This window comes from Pristiophorus japonicus, chromosome 14, assembly GCF_044704955.1.
Source record: "Pristiophorus japonicus isolate sPriJap1 chromosome 14, sPriJap1.hap1, whole genome shotgun sequence".
Taxonomy (NCBI): Eukaryota; Metazoa; Chordata; class Chondrichthyes; family Pristiophoridae; genus Pristiophorus; species Pristiophorus japonicus.
In genome coordinates, this window is record NC_091990.1 from 56,067,551 (window position 1) to 56,088,041 (window position 20,491).

Consider the following 20,491-nt stretch of genomic DNA (forward strand, 5'->3'; position numbering starts at 1 on the left):
AGGCTCTAGGGGCCAGGTGGCCTACTCCTGCTCCTATTTCTTCTGTTCTTATGTTCTACAGGCAACTAACAGCCCTTCGCTGGCTGCTAGAGCTTGACACTTTGACCCCCAACTCATGTGATGCTCCCAGGAAGACTTGCACTACATGCTGGGAGCTTCATGGAAAGATTTAAACAAACAAACCTTGCATTATTGAGCAGGTCAGTACATTTCAGCGCAGGCTCCTGATGAGTTGGGATTGCATTATTTGCCATTTGTGACCCAGTCTCCCTTGATCAGCTACGTGACAATTTGGGGGCTTGCCATCAGGACTAAAGAGAGCTAGTTTTAGCAATGAAAGTCAGGGTGCCCAGTGCATCAACCAAAACAAGCATATCCATTCAATGTACAAGCAGGAAAGCATTGCACTGACATAGCTATTTGAAACTTGGTGTAGTACTTCACATAAAAGTAGAGGCGCCTAAAGTCTTCCATTCAAATGCTGCAACAAAAAGCAAAGATCCCAAACTCAGCAAATCACTGGATTAATCTCTGCTAACAGGTAGTTCTGTTCTGGAGGCTAGAGCCAATCATAGTGTTGAGCCAATACAAATGGGGTCATCGACGACTGACAATGAATCCTATTTATCCTGCCACGATCTGTAGACTCGAGAGAAGGACTGCCTGATTATGGCATCTTCTGTCGCATCTCTTCATTGCCCCACTGACTGTTGGCTCCTGCCTGATGTTGTGTTGTACCCCCTTTAACTGTTAAATCAACTCTCAAATGCTTGGAGTCAGGGTCACGCAGGTGTTTTTAAATTCCTACTTGCCTGACCGTAAGGGTTGCCACCTGTTCAATTTTGGTTTGAATCTTCTGACTTTTTTGAGTGCTGCATCCAGAAATTTCTAAAATGAAAACAGGATAGCAATTTTTCCACTTGCTTCGGTGTTGAGAGTTTAAGGTTAGTAGGATTTTAATTAACTTTCATTACCAGTAAAGTGAACATCAGAATTCCAGCCTCCTCCTTTTCTCCCACCTATTGGATCTTGGACATGGCAAAAGTGGCCCGTACTTACTGCTAGTATCGACCCAGTGTAAAAGCGAGCACTGGTATGGGTAACCACCGATGACAATATGGGGTAACTTCCAGCAGTCACCCTTAATCGTTACTCATCGGTGTCAGTAGGTAGCACACTTCCCTCGGAGTCAGAAGGTTGTGGGTTCAAGTCCCACTTCAGGAATTTGAGCACAAAAAAAAAAATCTAGGCTGACACTCCAGTGCAGTGCTGTCAGAGGTGCCGTCTTTCAGATGAGACGTTAAGCCAAGGCCCCATCTGCTCTCTCAAGTGGATGTAAAAGATCCCATGGCACTATTTCAAAGAAGAGCAGGGGAGTTATCCACGGTGTCCTGGCCAATATTTATCCCTCAATCAACATAAGAAAAAACAGATTATCTGGTCATTATCACATTGCTGTTTGTGGGAGCTTGCTGTGCGCAAGTTGGCTACCGCGTTTCCTACTTTACAACAATGACTACACTCCAAAAGTACTTCATTGGCCGTAAAGCGCTTTGAGACATCCGGTGGTCGTGAAAGGCATTATGTAAATCTAAGTCTTTCTTTTCTTTTCAAAGCCAACCTAACAGATCATCATAAGAGGGAGCTGTTCCGTTGTGATGGACTCCACTTAAGACTGTGCTGGGACTAGGGTCCTGGTGAATCGAATAACTGGGGCTGCAGAGAGTGCTTTAAACTAATTAGTGGGAGGGAGGGTTCACGTATGCGAAAATGTTAAAAGTCAAAGAATAAGGAGAAGGCAATAGAGCAGGGTAGCACTGGGGGAAATAAAAAACGGAGTGCCAGGAAGGGATAGAGTGTATAAACGTAAAAGTGTATCAGAAAGTGGGGTCAAAGCAGGAAAAAATGGTAAAAAAACAAATTTAAAAGCTCTTTATCTGAATGCACACAGCATTCGTAACAAAATTGATGAGTTGACGGCACAAATAGATACAAATGGGTATGATCTGATAGCCAGACGTGGTTGCAAGGTGACCAAAGCTGGGAACTAAATATTCAGGGGTATTTGACAATTCGGAAGGACAGACAGAAATGAAAAGGAGGTGGTGTAGCTCTGTTAATAAAGGATGAGATCAGTGCATTAGTGAGAAGTGATATTGGCTCAGAGGATCAAGATGTTGAATCAGTCTGGCTGGAGATAAGGAACATTAAGGGGAAAAAGTCACTGGTGGGCGTAGTCTATAGGCCCCCTAACAGTAGCTACTCTGTTGGATGGAGGATAAAATCAATAAATAATGGAGGCTTGTAAAAAAGGAACGGCAATAATCATGGGTGATTTTAACCTTCATATTGATTGGACAAAGCAAATTAGCCAGGGTAGCCTTGAGGAAGAGTTCATAAAGTGCATCAGGGATAGTTTCCTTGAACAGTATGTTGTGGAACCAACCAGGGAGCAGGCTATCTTAGATCTGGTACTGTGTACTGAGACAGGATTAATAAACAATCTCCAAGTAAAGGATCCTCGAGGAATGAGTGACCATAACATGGTTGAATTTCAAATTCAGTTGGAGGGTGAGAAAGTTGGATCGCTAACCAGTGTCCTAAGCTTAAATAAAGGAGACTACAAAAGGTATGAAGGCAGAGTTGGCAAAAGTGGACTGGGAAAATAGATTAAAGAGTGGGATGGTTGATGAGCAGTGGCAGACATTAAAGGAGATATTTCATAACTCTCAACAAAAATATATCCCACTGAGAAGGAAAGACTGTAAGAGAATGGATAACCATCCGTGGCTAACTAAGGAAATAAGGGATGGTATTAAATTGAAAACAAGGGCATACAATGTGGCCAAGACTAGTGGGAGGCCAGAGGATTGGGAAACTTTTAAAAGCCAGCAGAGAACGACTAAAAAATAACAAAGAGGGAAAATAGATTATGAAAGTAAACTAGCACGAAATATAAATTCAGATGGTAAGAGTTTCTACAGGTACATAAAAAGGAAAAGAATGGCTAAAGTCAATGTTGGTCCCCTATAGGATGAGACTGGGGAATTAATAATGGGGAATTGGAAAACCGCAAATGTAACGCCCCTATTTATAAAAGGAGGCAGACAGAAAGCAGGAAACTATACACTCGTTAGCCTAACATCTGTCATTGGGAAAATGCTGGAGTCCATTATTAAGCAAGCAGTAGCAGGACATTTGAAAAATCATAATTCAAACATGATTTTATGAAAGGGAAATAATGTTTGACAAATTTGCTGGAGTTCTTTGAGGATGTAATGAGCAGGGTGGATATGGGGGAACCAGTGGATGTGGTGTATTTGGATTTCCAGAAGGCATTCGATAAGGTGCCATAAAAGGTTACTGCATAAGATAAAAGTTCATGGGGTTGGGGGTAATATATTAGCATGGATAGAGGATTGGCTAACAACAAGAAAACAGAATCGGGATAAATGAGTCATTTTCTGGTTGGCAAACAGTAACTAGTGGGGTGCCACAGGGATCAGTGTTGGGGCCTCAACTATTTACAATCTATATTAATGACTTGGATGAAGGGACCGAGTGTAATGTAGCTAAGTTTGCTGATGATATAAAAGATAGGTGGGAAAGCAAATTGTAAGGAAGACACAAAAAATCTGCAAAGGGATATAGACAAGCTAATTGAGTGGGTACAAATTTGGCAGATGGAGTATAATGTAGGAAAATGTGAGGTTATCCACTTTGGCAGAAAAAAACAGAAAAGCAAATTATAATTTAAATGCAGAAAAATTGCAAAGTGCTTCAGTACAGAGGGACCTGGGGATCCTTGTGCATGAATCACAAAAATTGAGTATGCAGGTACAGCAAGTAATCAGGAAGGCAAATGGAATGTTCGCCTTTATTGCAAGGGGGATAGAGTATAAAAGCTGAGAAGTCCTGCGACAACTCTACAGGGTATCGGTGAGGTCACACCTGGAGTGCTGTGTGCAGTTTTGGTCTCTGTATTTAAGGAAGGATATACTTGCATTGGAGGCTGTTCAGAGAAGGTTCACTAGGTTGATTCTGGAAATGAGGGGGTTGACTTATGAAGATAGGTTGGGCCTATACTCATTGGAGTTCAGATGAGAGGTGATCTTATCAAAACATATAAGATAATGAGAGGGCTCGATTAAGTTGGATGCAGAGAGGATATTTCCACGCATAGGGGAAACTAAAACTAAGTGACATAGTCTTAGAATAAGGGGCTGCTCATTTAAAACTGAGATGAGGAGGAAATTCTTCTCTGAGAGTTGTAAATCTGTGGAATTATCGGTCATTGAATATATTTAAGGTGGAGATAAGACAGAATTTTGAGCGATAAGGGAATAATGGGTTATGGAGAGCGGGCAAGGAAGTGGAACTGAGTCCATGATCAGATCAGTCATGATCTTATTAAATGGCGGAGCAGGCTCGAGGGGCCGTATGGCCTACTCCTATTTATGTTCTTATCATGTACAGTGAGGTCACTGTATCTCTAATACCTGACACTTTTTTTCTTGTGTCCAAGCTACATTTATTGTTATCTTTTACTTTAATTTCTTTTCTCTCTTCATTGATTACTTTTTTTTGGAAAGATTTTATCCTGATAGATTCTGGTATAGTCTATTTACTTCTACATTATAAACCTTTACAATTCAGGATATGCAGCTGCTGTTATGGTGCAAACTTTCTTTGCATATTTCTCTGCTCATGAAAAATGTTGTTTTTAGATGATTATAGGACAGAGCAATATTAGTGCAATGAAAGCCCATAGGAAATCTCGGGACATATTTGTAGGAAGCGTAATCATCCTGGGAAAATTAAAAGAATTACACTTTGTATGCGGAGATATCTTACGCACAGACAAACATCCTCGTATCTCTGAGGGTTTCCAATTAAGAATCTGGTGCTAAACTGAGCAGTAGAATCAGGATGTGATACAGTCCTTACGCAGAGAAGGCCTTCAGGAAAAATCTGCGGCAATCTTAATATCAGAAAAGATGTCTTTCTTATTGCGACTGAAACGCAGAGCAGAAGAAAAGAATGCAACATCTAATTGAGGTCCTGTCCGTCATCAAACTCATTATAATTTGGCAATTATACTTTCTGAAACTGCCAAACCAGTTAATGACGCCTTGAAAAGGGACCCACATGACAAAATTTACCATCTTCATGAGTCACGAATGGTCATGTGCCTAGTGGGATTTCCTTGATGATAAATTAAGGCACGTAGGTTCATGGTTAGTGCACCCAACTCAGAAGGTTCTGTGAAGGTTTTCATAAAAGGATAGAAGGTTAAAAGTTCTAAAGTGCATGAATCTGGAAAAGCCAAGATGGTGTTAAAAGTGGCTGCTGAAAGGTTAAGGGCTAGAAATTGCCCTTTGCCCCGATTGGAGGCAGTAACCTTCCGGGGCCGAGACTTCCTGCGCCCAGGTCCCGTCCCCGACGCAGAATTGGGCCGTATGCCTCCCCAAAGGAAGAGGGGCGCAGTCTCGAGCGCTCAGCTTTCTTTGAGGGACGTTCCCGGGTGGTAGCGTGGCACCCAGTCCAGCGGAGCAGGTGGGCACTACACGCTACAAAGCTGACACGCCACAACGTCCCTTCCCTCCAATTAAAGGAAAGGGTCGCTGCGCATTCTGCAGGCCTTTTGGTGGCCGCCACTTGGCCACCAGGGACGCGATCAACCGGGCCAGCAGCCCAGCTTCCAAACCGATGTGCCGGACTGTGCGGTAGCGGCCCAGTCGATGAGAGGGCCGCTATTGTCGGGCCAACCAACAAATAAAGATGGCGGCCCGGGGTGCTAAAGGGGAGCCCTGTCAGCGGATGTCCACCAGCTTCGCCCACGTCAGCCATCGCCGGTTGTGCCCCCCGCCCCCCCCAAAACTCCAGGGGAGGTGGTAGCGCTCCCCTTCCCCTGGACGACAATGCCATTGCGCCCAGTTAGCGCCCCATGGAGGCGCTAACAGGGCTATAAAAAGGGGCAATTTTGCCTCCCAAGTGGTTAAATCAAACAAAAGGAAAGCTACAAAAAATGTAGCACTTGTCTTAGTTAACAGTGAAGGTTATGAGCACAGCTATTAAAGTAATAGTATAACACAGCAGAATAATGTATGTACAAGGTTAGTTAAGCTAGGGAAAGAATACCACCGAAGCAGAAATCTACCACAGATGAGGACTTGCTGCAAGTGTCTCTATAGATGAAGCCTGAGCATCATGGTGGAAGGCAGAACTGCCCAATGCCACAGCAGCCAGTCGACTACAGAAAAGACTTATGCTCAAATCACAAACATCAATACTGGAACTTACCAATGATTTATGAATACAAACTAGAAACAGAACCTAGATAAATTTGTACTTTAACTTGGACAATGAAGTAATTTTGTTAGACCATTATTCAGCAGAATCCAGCTAATGATGAGCTTTATGATATACTTAAATTATTTTTGTGCCCATGAAGATTTGGGCTCTTGTTTACAAGAATAAGCATTGAAAGATCACATAAAATAATTTGATATTTACTATTAATGATAACCTCATCATGAATGTTGTTAAATAAAGTAACGTTAGCGAATGTATCTCTGTGTCCACCTTTATCTTTTATGATTGGCAAGTCGGAGTAATTACATAATCGCTCAGTGTTGTAATGTGGTCCAGTTGTGAGTGATTTGACTGGGTTACCCATCAATAGGGATACATGGGACAGTCCGAAGGAGAGCAAATTTGGGCATCTTATAACCTTAGACATGAATGGTGGATCTCAAACCAATCTTCCAGTGCGTATCGGTTAGGCAAAGGGGTAAAAATTTGCCAGATAATCTTTATATAATAATTATATATCAGACCGGGATGGTGGGACTGACCTATCAAGAAAGACTGGATCAACTGGGCTTGTATTCACTGGAGTTCAGAAGAATGAGAGGGGACCTCATAGAAACGTTTAAAATTCTGACGGGTTTAGACAGGTTAGATGCAGGAAGAATGTTCCCAATGTTGGGGAAGTCCAGAAGCAGGGGTCACGGTCTAAGGATAAGAGGTAAGCCATTTGGGACCGAGATGGGGAGGGACTTCTTCACCCAGGGAGTGGTGAACCTGTGGGGTTCTCTACCACAGAGAGTGGTTGAGGCCAATTCACTGAATATATTCAAAAGGGAGTGAGATGAAGTCCTTACTACTCGGGGGATCAAGGGGTGTGGCGAGAAAGCAGGAAGGGGGTGCTGAGGTTGCATGTTCAGCCATGGACTCGTTGAATGACGGTGCAGGCTGGAAGGGCTGAATGGCCTACTCCTGCACCTATTTTCTATGTTTTTTCTATGTTTCTATGACCACATCCAACTACCTCCCAAACACATCCAATGAACTGGCATCAACAACTCTCCACGGCAGGGAACCCCACAGGCCAACAACTCCCCGAGTGAAGAAGTCTCTCCAAATCCCAGCCCCAAACAGCCTACTCCCCATCCCAAGAGCGTGCCCCCCCCCCCCCGGCTCCAGACCCACCCAACACCGGGAACACTCCCCCCGCACCCAAACCGTCTCGTCCCGTCCCAAATGCCGAACACTCCCGGATGTCGAGCCCCCAGCCCCGGCCACCCCCCCGCAACGCCAACCACACCACATCCACCAATCGCCATCTGCGCAGTTAACCCGTCCACCCACTCTGAACACTCTCCGCACCGAGGCACAGAGCCCCCAGGCCCGCCCCTCCAACACACTTCGCCCCCCAGACCTCCGCTGCAATGTGGCCCCTCCTGTCCCACGCCCTGGGTTTATCCGCCCCCCACCTCCACCACTCTCCCCTACATTCCCCACCCCCGACTCCCCTCCACCTCCCCGCATAGGCTCCCATCTTGGGGGCGGTAACCTTCTGGGGCCGGGAATTTTAGCCCCCAGCGTGGAAGTCCTGCTCCTGCCGCAGAATTGGCCTTGCCACCCCTCAATGGAAGCGGAGTGCAATTTCCCACACTCCACTTCCTTTGGGGGCAGTTACCATGGCACGACTGGATGCTCCTGTGACAGTGTGAACTGGTGCTCTCCACTCTCCCATCCTGTGACAGTTTGAACTCTCTTTAGGTAATGTTTTCAAAGTCTCTTTTGGTAATGTTTTCACCTGTTGGTAGGTTTGTCTAGTTTGTCCAGACAAACCAGATTCAGTGTAAGGAGATTGCAAATCAGGAGCATTCCTTCAATACACAGTTACTAGTCAATACAGCAGCACCGAGAGAACATTAATGAACTGAATGTAAATCCTGATCAATCATTCATTTGAACATGTCAGTTCAACAATTCATTACCACATGCAAACTACTAGAAGCTTGGATAGCATATATGTTATTCTTAAACTGCCTTGTAAATGAGACTGCAGAAAAGCTGCTTACAGACGTTACGTGTAACCAAAGGTAAAGAATTTCTCAAACATAAACACAATTTAAGAAGAAAGAGAATGAAAATGTAAAATATTTTCTGCAGGGACAAACAAGCTGCAGAGTGTGCTTCGATTTTGTGGTGTCTCTGCACCGTACTACAAACTCAGTCACTACGTGACCTTAACCTTTATTCCCAGGACCAAGGAGTGCTGACCCTGGGTGGGACCTCCCCTTTTATACCTGGAAACCCAAGTGAGGAGTATCTCCCACAAGTTCACCCCGTGGTCAGGGTGTGCATTTCTAGGATATAAGTACAGTGTACAGGAGTTGCATGAAGGTTACAGTTACATGAAGATTACCGTTGCATGATGGTTACATACATGACAGATTTCCAAACCAAAACATTCCAAGCCATGTGCTAAATACAATGCCTGGTCTGTGTCAAGGTACTAATCTCAGTTGAGGTCGCAATTGGCTCAGAGTCCCTGAAGTGGAGAAAAAAAAAAGAAAATTGGCAAGATTCCCACTCCCAATCATTACTCAGTGAACTCTGCTGGAAAGTGTGCGTGCATGCATGGATGTCACATGCAGACAGGATCAAGCTCAGTTACAAACATGGATGTTTAAGGTACAATCTGTAATGGTTTCCTTCAAAGCAATTTCAGGCCCCGAGAGTTAGTGATTGGGGCTCCAGTCAATCTATTTTGTTGACTTCGGGGTCTGTTCAAAAAACTTTTTTGTCAATTTGGAGTCACAAAAAACTATCCCAGAACGATTGTAAAGATTAGTACAAGTGAAGGAGCCCAATTGGTCGATCCACAGAAATACCTGGCCCCATCACAGCATCTAACCACCTCTTGAATGATTCAAGAAAGATCATAAAGTTAAATACAGATAAGGAATTTCAATCCAATGATTATGGTGTTCGATTATAGCCTTCATCCATGCCTTTGTTACCACTAGACTTAACTATTCCAACGCACTCCTGGCTGGCCTCCCACATTCTACCCTATGTAAACTAGAGGTGTTCCAAAACACAGCAGTCCGTGTCCTAACTTGCACCAAGTCCCGCTCACCCATCACCGCTATGCTCGCTGACCTACATTAGCTTCCGGTTAAACAACGCCTCGATTTCAAAATTCTCATCCTTATTTTTAAATCCCTCCATAGCCTCACCCCTTCCTATCTCTGTAATCTCATGCAGCCCCACAACCCTCCAGAGATGTCTGCGCTCCTCTAATTATGCCTTCTTAAGCATCCTTGATTATAAATCGCTCAACCATTGGTGACCGTGCCTTCTGTTGCCTGTGCCCAAACGCTAACTCTCTGCCTCTTTCCTCTTTCAAGACGCTCCTTAAAACATACCTCTTTGATTAAGCTTTTGGTCACCTGCGCTAATTTCTACTTGTGTGCCTCGGTGTCAAATTTTTATCTCATAATACTCCTGTGAAGCGCCTTGGGACGTTTTACTACGTTGATGTGCTATATAAATACAAGTTGTTGTTGTGTTGCTGGCATTATTTTTTATATGCAATACTATCTACAGATTGTGCACCTACAATTGTAAGTAAAATTCAGAACTACAAAGCTACATATAAATAACAGCACAGAACAAAACAACAGATAAAAATTAAAGCAGGGAGAGTTATGAAAATATTCTGTGAACTAGCTTTCATTATCTGGTATTTTTTAAACTGCATTCGATTGTACGACCATCAAACTTTATAGTTGTGTCCTATAACAGGATTAATGGGTAGTTTTACCCACTTGCATTTTATTTATTTAATTCTCTGCCATTTATCTTCTTTCCTGTTAGGTTTTCTCCAATCTGTCTCTTACCTTGCTTCCAACTCTTCCATTTATTGTGGGTTATCCCAATCTCAACAGTGAGTGTTTGTCAGTTTAACAAAGCCTTAACATCCACTGCCAGTCTGGAATTTTGGCCACTCCCAGAATCAATATTTAACATTGATTTGGGGTGCATTCACTAACACAGTAAGCTACCTCTGAATTGGTCCAAACCTGAAACTAAACTCTGAAAAGCTTATTCCTTCACAGAATTACAAAGATCATGAAGTTTGTGATTGAGGGAAAAAATAAGATCACATCTGTGAAGACATTAGGTTTACCTTGCTATTAGAAATATAGTACAAATTGGGTAACCAATGGTTGGGGCCAGATCAAGTGGCTGCAGCCACACCTGTATGAAATGGCAAAGTCTATCTGTGTATGCAGTAAAGCTACACTTGTAATCGGCTCCACACAAATACACCTTTCCACCACTGGTCTGGATTAGTCCTCCTTTACTTATTGCAAACAATTGGCTGCACATGGTCCAGAGCCATCTGTTTCCAGTATCAAGTCACTGGGGTAGATTTTGACTTTGTGCACTAGTGTAAACTCGTTTTACCAGTTCTACATCTCTGCCTCCAATGGAAATAAAAACCTGGAGAGATGTAAAACGGGTTGTCGATTCGCTGTCACCTGTCACGATTTACCCTATTGTGTATTACATTTAGGTGTATTAAAAAAAAATTTTTTATTATTCATGAAAGCTTTGGAGAGGGTACAGAAGAGTTTTACTAGAATGTTTCAGGGATGAGGGATTACAATTACATGGATAGACTGGAGAAGCTGGAATTCTTCTCCCTGGAGCAGGAGAAGGCTAAGGAGGAGATTGGACAGAGGTGTTTAAAATCATGAAGGGTTTAGATAGAGTAAATAAAGAGAAGCTGTTTCCAATAGCTGAAGGGTCGATAACGAGAGGGCATAGATTTAAGGTAAAAGAACCAGAGGCAACATGAGGAAAAACATTTTTACCCAACGAGTGGTTAGGAGTAGGAATGCATGGCCTGATAGGATGGTGGATACAGATTCAATAGTAGTCTTCACAAAGGAATTGGATAAATACTTCAGAGGAAAAAATTGCAGGGATATGGCGAAGAGCAGGGAAGTGGGACTAACTGGATTGCTCTTCGACAAAGCCGGCACAGACTCGATGGGCCGAATGACCTCCTTTTGTGTTGTACTATTCAATGATTCTATAAAACAGAATCGTAATTATTTGATATTTCTTTCGATTCATTTAGTTTTTGACATAACAGGCAAATATAGCCACAATTTTGTAAAAGATGGATTAGCAATTGGGATCTTAGAAATGGAAACAGCCCAGGATAAAAGTAAAGAGTTAACGACCACAAAACTACACAGGAGAGATTGCAAACTGGAACAGCAAAATGAAATGCATCAAAATTTAAAATTAGACTCATCAGGATTTACAATTGGCTAACAGCTTTACACTTACAAGAAAAATTCTATTAGCACATTAATCCGTGGCTCAGTTCTTTGCTTCACCTTTACCTGAGTAGATAGCTGAAGGGCATCTTCAACTTTCATTTGAGAATAGGTGGCTTGAATAAGGATTATATGATGCTGTGAAGTGACAATGGCGGTGTGTGACACCATAATGGTCTCCATCACATTGCCAGGGAGATAACAGAAACCATCCAGTATTGCACGTACAAATTTAAAGATCCTTGCTATGTAATCTCTCTCTTTATTTTAATCAGTAACAGTAACAATGGTCGGTGCTTGGATTTGGCAATACAGTAACATGTTGTTTCAATTTCCAGTCCAATAAAGCCGCAGAGGTGGCTAGACTATGGAATTCTCGGCCACAAACCATTGTTCAAGTACAGTTTTCTTTTAAAACGGAATTAGATAGTTGGTTAAAAAAAGGAATACTAAAGGATATGGATGGCATGTAGGAAGAATGGGATTGAACTAGACGGCTCATGCAGAAAAACGGTGTAGTAACATTCCATGACTAACCATTCCAGACACCCTCCTTGGTTCACACATGACACACCTCGCTCCATGAACTGCCCAATACCAGGTTTCATAATGTACCGTAGTATGTATAAAGCGCCTCCCTTCACATTTACCATGAGAATATGTAAAAGTTGTACCAATACAAGACTGGGCAGCAAAATCTCACTTACATCACCATGATGTACTGCCACAAAATTGGTCAGCAAAATATCAATTGCACCAGTGAATGTCATCACCACTGTACACTAAGGCAACACTGTGCAGCAAAATATCACTGAGCATACAGGTCAGGAAAATCTCAGGTCCAATCCTTTATCTGTACTGGGTTAGATGATCTCAGCTAGGGGTGGTATTAGGAGAACTCTAATCAGCCTCAGGGTTAGGTAGGGGAAATTCAGGTAGGGTTTTCATTCCTGACCATTATCTTGCCAATGTTTGGATGTTAGGCAAGAGGATGATCAGGCTCAGCAGTGATATCCCCCACAGTTAAATAACCGGTTGATACTGACTGTCTAGACTCACAAAAGAAGTCAGCGTGCCTAGTGCCAGCGGTACACCACAAAACACAATTAATTCCTTCAGGAGAGGAAGAGACAACATTTGGCAGAAACATGAGAAAGAACAAAAGAGCTTTACCGCCTATTTTGCTGGCCATCTCCTTTCCTTTGTGACCGGATGAGGACGGAATACCATTTGCATATTCCTTCCTCAGGGATCTGTGCAACTGAGAATCTTTCTTTTGTCTGTACTTTGATAGCCATTGAAATTGGGGTGGGAATCCTCCAGTGGCAGCTTGTTTGAGTAATTCTGTAATAATAAACACATATGTAAAGCAGTGTATATCTTGCATTTGCTTTTCAGTCTCGATTGCTAAGCATTTTGTTTTGTAAAACTGAAAAATTTACATTTGGTTTATGAACGTTTTACATAAATCGCCCCTCCATGGACCAGAACCCCATTTGACACGATGGGGGAAAATTTGCGGTCGGAGGCTTCCTTCCCAGGGGAACGTAGGATTGCGGTCGGAGGCCTAGTTTCACAGTCCAGTATACGTCTTCCTGGTACGTATTCGTATCCTTGGCTCACGTGGGTCTGGACCACCAATAAACATCTAGAGTTCTCATTAATAACAATGGGAGCTCAGTTTGTACGAGCTCCCATTACTATGAATGAGAATATCCTCAAAAAACAATTAAAAACTCAAATATTTAAAATTAATTGAAACTGAATGCAATTAAATGTTTTAGAAAAAAAAAACAATTTTTGAATTTTTTTTAAAAAACATGTTTTAATGGGGTTAAAATAAACTTACCTTAATAGATAGGGTTTTTAAATATAACAATGAGTGATTAAATTAAATTTTTCTATGTTTTAAAACTCTTACACTGGTAAAAGTCGGCTATATGCCTGCTTTTATCAGACATATGTGTTTGAAGGACATTCGCTGGGCAAGAGTAGGGAAAATAACCCAATCCCTGGCCCGCGGATGTTCTTCCAGCGGCGATGTGTGCGATCCGTCAAAAGAAATTTTGACATATCGCAAAAGCCGGTTCTTGGCGCATGCTTTGCAAGGCCCCTTCGGGTGCGTGCGCACATCGTACGCACCCAGAGAGGCTGCAATTTTGGGCCTGATTATTAATGCAATGCTTGCTCCTGGGAAGATGGCAGATGATTTTAATGCAGCAGTGCAGACTGAATGTAGGCTTCGGGAAGTAACAGCAGTGACGCATTAAATAGTAAAAACTGAGTGAAACCTTTGTGATTGCATGGTGCTGCAGCACACGGTTTGAACCAATTCAAAACCAAACTGCACAACAATATTGGCAAATCTTTTGTTATTCTGCTAATGTACACACTGGAGAGGTACTCAAGCATCTCATTCGCTTTCACTTGGCATCTGGCAATTTTTCAAATGAAAAGATTATTTTTTCCAAATTTAAAAGTGAAAGTTTGTGAACTTTCTAATTCCTTCTCAAATAAGAACATAAGAAATAGGAACAGGAATAGGCCAAACGACCCCTCGAGCCTGCTCCGCCATTCAATAAGATCATGGCTGATCTGATCATGGACTCAGTTCCACTTCCCCGCCCGCTCCCCATAACCCCTTATCCTCTTATCGTTCAAGAAACTGTCTATTTCTGTCTTAAATTTATTCAATGTCCCAGCTTCCACAGCTCTCTGAGGCAACAAATTCCACAGATTTACAACCCTCAGAAGAAATTTCTCCTCATCTGTGTTTTAAATGGGCAGATTGTGCCCTCTAGTTTTAGTCTCCCCATCAGTGGAAACATCCTCTCTGCATCCACCTTGTCAATTCCCCTCATAATCTTATACATTTCGATAAGATCACCTCTCATTCTTCTGAATTCCCATGAGTAGAGGCCCAACCTACTCAACTTTTCCTCATAAGTCAATTCCTTCATCCCCGGAATCAACCTAGTGAACCTTCTCTGAATTGCCTCCAAAGCAAGTATATCCTTTTGTAAATATGGAAATCAAAATTGCACGCAGTATTCCAGGTGTGGCCTCACCAATACCTTATATAGCTGTAACAAGACTTCCCTGCTTTTTTACTCCATCCCCTTTGCAATAAAGGCCAAGATACCATTGGCCTTCCTGATCACTTGCTGTACCTGCATACTATCCTTTTGTGTTTCATGCACAAGTACCCCCAGGTCCCGCTTGGCAATCTTTCTCCATTTAACTAATAACTTGCTCTTTGATTTTTTCTGCCAAAGTGCATGACCTCACACTTTCCAACATTATACTCCATCTGCCAAATTTTTGCCCACTCTCTTAGCCTGTCAATGTCCTTTTGCAGATTTTTTGTGTCCTCCTCACTCAGTGCTTTTCCTCACATCTTTGTATAGGCAACAAACTTGGCTACGTTACACTCAGTCCCTTCTTCCAAGTCGTTAATATAGATTGTAAATAGTTGGGGTCCCAGCATTGATCCCTGCAGCATCCCATTAGTTACTAGTTGCCAACCCGAGAATGAACCATTTATCACGACTCTCTGTTTTCTGTTACTTAGTCAACCCTCTATCCATGCTACTATATTACCCCCAACCTTGTGAACTTTTATCTTGTGCAGTAACCTTTTGTGTGGCACCTTGTCAAATGCCTTCTGGAAGTCCAAATACATCACATCCACTGGTTCCCATGGCCATGGTGGCCAATGTTAGTGGAAAACTAGCAGATTGGGAAAATTTTAAACAACAGCAAAGAATGACTATGAAAGCAATAAAGAAAGGAAAGATAGATTACGAAAGTAAACTTGCGCAAAATATAAAAACAGATAGTAAAAGCTTTTACCGATATATAAAACGGAAAAGAGTGACTAAAGTAAATGTTGGTCCCTTAGAAGATGAGAAGGGGGATTTAATAATGGGAAATGTGGAAATGGCTGAGATCTTAAACAATTATTTTGCTTCAGTCTTCACAGTGGAAGACACAAAAACCATGCCAAAAATTGCTGGTCACGGGAATGTGGGAAGGGAGGACCTTGAGATAATCACTATAACTAGGGGGGTAGTGCTGGACAGGCTAATGGGACTCAAGGTAGACAAGTCCCCTGGTCCTGATGAAATGCATTCCAGGATATTAAAAGAGATGGCGGAAGTTATAGCAGATGCATTCGTTATAATCTACCAAAATTCTCTGGACTCTGGGGAGGTACCTGTGGATTGGAAAGCAGCTAATGTAACGCCTCTGTTTAAAAAAAGGGGGTAGACAAAAGGCAGGTAACTATAGGCCGGTTAGTTTAACATCTGTAGTGGAGAAAATGCTTGAAGCTATCATTAAGGAAGAAATAGCGGGACATCTAGATAGGAATAGTGCAATCAAGCAGACGCAACATGGATTCATGAAGGACAAATCATGTTTAACTAGTTTACTGGAATTTTTTGAGGATATAACGAGTATGGTGGATAGAGGTGAACCGATGGATGTGGTGTATTTAGATTTCCAAAAGGCATTTGATAAGGTGCCACACAAAAGGTTACTGCAGATGATAAAGGTATGCGGAGTCAGAGGAAATGTATTAGCATGGAAAGAGAATTGGCTGGCGCACAGAAAGCAGAGAGTCGGGATAAATGGGTCCTTTTCGGGTTGGAAATCGGTGGTTAGTAGTGTGCCACAAGGATCGGTGCTAGGACCACAACTGTTTACAATATACATAGATGACCTGGAAGAGGGGACAGAGTGTAGTGTAACAAAATTTGCAGATGACACAAAGATTAGTGGGAAAGCGGGTTGTGTAGAGGACACAGAGAGGCTGCAAAGAAATTTAGATAGGTTAAGCGAATGGGCTAAGGTTTGGCAGATGGAATACAATGTTGGAAAATGTGAGGTCATCCACCTTGGAAAAAAAAACAGTAAAAGGGAATATTATTTGAATGGGGAGAAATTACAACATGCTGCGGTGCAGAGGGACCTGAGGGTCCTTGTGCATGAATCCCAAAAAGTTAAGTTTGCAGGTGCAGCAGGTAATCAGGAAGGCGAATGGAATGTTGGCTTTCATTGCGAGAGGGATGGAGTACAAAAGCAGGGAGGTCCTGCTGCAAATGTATAGGGTATTGGTGAGGCCGCACCTGGAGTACTGCGTGCAGTTTTGGTCACCTTACTTAAGGAAGGATATAATAGCTTTGGAAGGGTACAGAGACGATTCACTCGGCTGATTCCGGAGATGAGGGGGTTACCTTATGATGATAGATTGAGTAGACTGGGTCTTTACTCATTGGAGTTCAGAAGGATGAGAGGTGATCTTATAGAAACATTTAAAATAATGAAAGGGATAGACAAGATAGAGGCACTGTTTCCACTGGTCGGGGAGACTAGAACTAGGGGGCACAGCCTCAAAATACGGGGGAGCCAATTTAAAACCGAGTTGAGAAGGAATTTCTTCTCCCAGAGGGTTGTGAATCTGTGGAATTCTCTGCCCAAGGAAGCAGTTGAAGCTAGCTCATTGAATGTATTCAAATCACAGATAGGTAGATTTTTAACCAATAAGGGAATTAAGGGTTACGGGGAGCGGGCGGGTAAGTGGAGCTGAGTCCACGGCAAGATCAGCCATGATCTTGTTGAATGGCGGAGCAGGCTCGAGGGGCTAGATGGCCTACTCCTGTTCCTAATTCTTATGTTCTTATGTTATGTTCATCCCACAGATGAATATGACCATTAGGTGCTTCTTGTGCTCAATGTCAGAGCACTACAGTGGCAGAATATGACAGGACAATGTGGGAGTACTTGATATCTAGTTCTGCATTCCTAACTGCGGTGCCAATTCATAATAAACATGTTACTTTCTCCCCTCCCAGAAGGCAATACTTGGGTGGGATGCCAATATACCTGAACATTAGAATTACTTCCTTCTCTGCTCAGCGCACTACTAAAGTTGGAAGATGTTGACCTAGTATCCCCATATCATCCTGCAACAATCTTGAGGCTGAAACTGCCCCTTTCTATAAGGGCCGTGACCGCCTCAAAGAGGCAGACTCGGGTCGGTAAGGACTCACCGCCTAGTCGGCGTGGAGTCGCGACAGTTCACAAATTGTCCTCCATTTTTTTTCCAGCGGTGCTCGTCACCACGCCGCCCCGTCGGGCACGCGTCGGCCCCGCAACGACCAGCGGCGACCCCTTTCCGCCTCACGTGGGAAATTCCCCAGTGGCAGCGGATCCCTGTGGCTGGGTGGCGCATCCGGCCATAAAGGGGAAAGCGCCATTTTATTTTAATTGTCGGCCGACTCCGATGTCGACCCGAAAGTGGTGCCCACGGGTTCGGCAAGATCTCCAACAGGCAGCCCGGCACCCCATCTTGGGTGCCGGGTGGCCGAAACCCTCCCTGGTGGCCCAGTGGGCCAAACTAAACTAACTGCAGAGTTTGCAGTGGCCCTCCCATTTAACTGAAGGGGAGGGACGTTGTGATGCGTCCGTGTCACACTGACATCATCAGCGACGCGCTGTCATCTGCACGGCGCTGAGGACACTGACCGACGTCCACCCTGCTCCACGCTGACTTCCGCCTCGTGCACCGCTCTATTCTCCACCCCATGAATTGGGGCGGAGAAAAATCTTCAAGATCGGTAAGTACGCCCCCTTTCAGTCGGAGGGCAATTTCGGCCCCCTCATGTTGAAGACCAAAAATCAGCAGAGAGAATATTTGCTGCTTGCAGCACAAATCTGTCATTGGGGATTAAAATTAAAATTTCCCCAAGTTTGGTCCTTTCCCCTCTCAAAGATAATCAGTTCTAATACAGTACAGTTTCACAGGTGCTGGCAGCCTTCGGCTTCCTCACACAAGTGGTCACTCTCTACATGTGGGTCGAGAAAGCGAGCGATTTGGCAAATGAGGCAACACAGTTGAGGCCAATGGTGTCTTCACCTGAAGCCCGCAGGCATGCACTTTCAAGCAGAAAAGCCCCTGGACGGCAATCAGGAGCAGGAACCATGGTTTTCCTTGTTCCCTCCTGAGCCCGTGAATACTTAGGTCAATTGCAGTGTTCCTCCCACTGTCAAGGCTGAGATCAGCTTATTCAACACAGACCTGGGATTGAGCCTTCACCTTCCCTCGTTTCTGCAGCTCAGACAACATCATGAGCCATATTTACCCCAAGATCCATGAGGGAAGCCCCACAAAATAAATTTAAACTTATTTACCAGGCAGTTTTTTTTTAAATTTAAGGAACTACCGGTTACTAGGCAATGTTATTTTGCTGTCATTTTCCACACATCGGCTTCCTTCAGTCCCTGTGAAAGACAGCAAAACCAGGGCCGCAGAATGCCGTTGTCAGTATTGATTTCAAACCTGCTAAGTACAATATTATGCTTGCAGAATGGGCACACCCATCAGTTAGCACACCTATAAACCTCCCTCTGTCTCCGAAGGCATTGCTACCACAGGTATTGGCAGCTGCCACACATTATCATGTGCAAACCTGAACAATCTGCAAGCCAATTGGCTGTGTTGAGAAAGAGGATATCACAACATAGCCTAATACTGTCATCCACACAGCGATCAGGATCATTTTTTCCTTCCATGATTAAGCCCAACCCTCATGCCCCATGTTCCAACCGAAAACATGTACAAAGCACCTGAACAGAGATCAAACCTGGGGTTTTCCTTGTCCTTTTGACCAAGTACCACGACAACCAACGCATTTACCAACGAACTTTGACGACGCAGAGAGCACTGTATTAACATGCACGTATTGCTTAAGTACTTCTGGGTTACTGACAGTGCCACGAATGTGTTAATTCAGTTCCCTCACACGAAGCTTGACCACAATAAAGAAACCAGTTTGTACATAGCTGAACAATGAATTTCACTACAAAACAATTTTAAAGCAACCACAAAATGTACAGCATTAAAAGGAAAGTCTTACTGTTGTTAGTTTAGTGTACAATGGATACACTCTTCCACATGTGCAATGCATTTCTGCGTGTTGCATGATGCTGCTTGTGCAACATACAAACTCCTTCTACTTCTGTTTATTTTACACTGCTACTTACCGCTGCCATTTTTGGGCTCCTTATACATTTGAGGGTCTTTCTACAGACAGAAATGTCCAATATAACAGTACTGAGGAGGCGGTGATGTTCCTGTTTGGTTATTCAGAGGCTCAAATGCAGGATTGGGCGAGGCTTTCGAGAGTGACATCACTGATTAAATAAACAGGGCAATGAGAGAAGTGTCACCAGCATGACACTGATCCTGCTACCTAGAGAGCTGGCCACAAAATGAAACTGCACAACCTCACTGCAGCATAACTCTCGCCTTTTATGAAGGGGAGCGGGGGAAGTGCAAACCAGTTATAATCACAATATCAAATAAATTCAGTTCACACACTTCTGCTCCATGGAGCTGAATTAGACACTGCCAAATTATATATTGTGCAAGAGATTTATTTTTTTCCCCCCGATCACATTCATCGGTTTACATCCATCATTGATTTGAATTAAAAATCACAGAGCAAGCTATGCAAAAAAAAGCTGCTTTGAAATAGGAAACAGATTGTATACTAGCTCTTGTTTAGGTTGGATTCAAGTATCTGTGGCCCCAAGTTTCGACATGATTTGCTCCTGATTTTTAGGAGCAACTGGTGTAGAACGGAGTATCTTAGAAATCGGAATTCTCGCCATTTAGTTTGCTCCAGTTCTAGTCAGTTAGAACAGTTTCACTTTGGAACAGAATTTTTTTTTCAAAAGGGGGCATGTCCGGCCACTTACGCCTGTTTTCAAAGTTTCGTACGTGAAAACTTACGCCAAACTAACTTAGAATGGAGTAAGTGAAGATTTTTGTA

General features: G+C 43.2%; 1 protein-coding gene across 1 annotated transcript in view; it reads right to left on the reverse strand.

Moving 5' to 3' along the window:
- Window positions 1–19,810, reverse strand: part of inpp5b (inositol polyphosphate-5-phosphatase B) — a 148,837-nt gene extending 129,027 nt beyond the window's left edge. The window contains exons 1-2 of the mRNA XM_070899223.1: window positions 19,701–19,810; window positions 12,828–12,998 (exon numbers count right to left, since the gene is read on the reverse strand). Of these exons, the coding sequence (XP_070755324.1) occupies window positions 12,828–12,998; window positions 19,701–19,728 (199 nt within the window). The 5' untranslated portion in view covers window positions 19,729–19,810. The remainder of the gene's footprint in view (window positions 1–12,827; window positions 12,999–19,700) is intronic.
- Window positions 19,811–20,491: the final 681 nt, after the last annotated feature.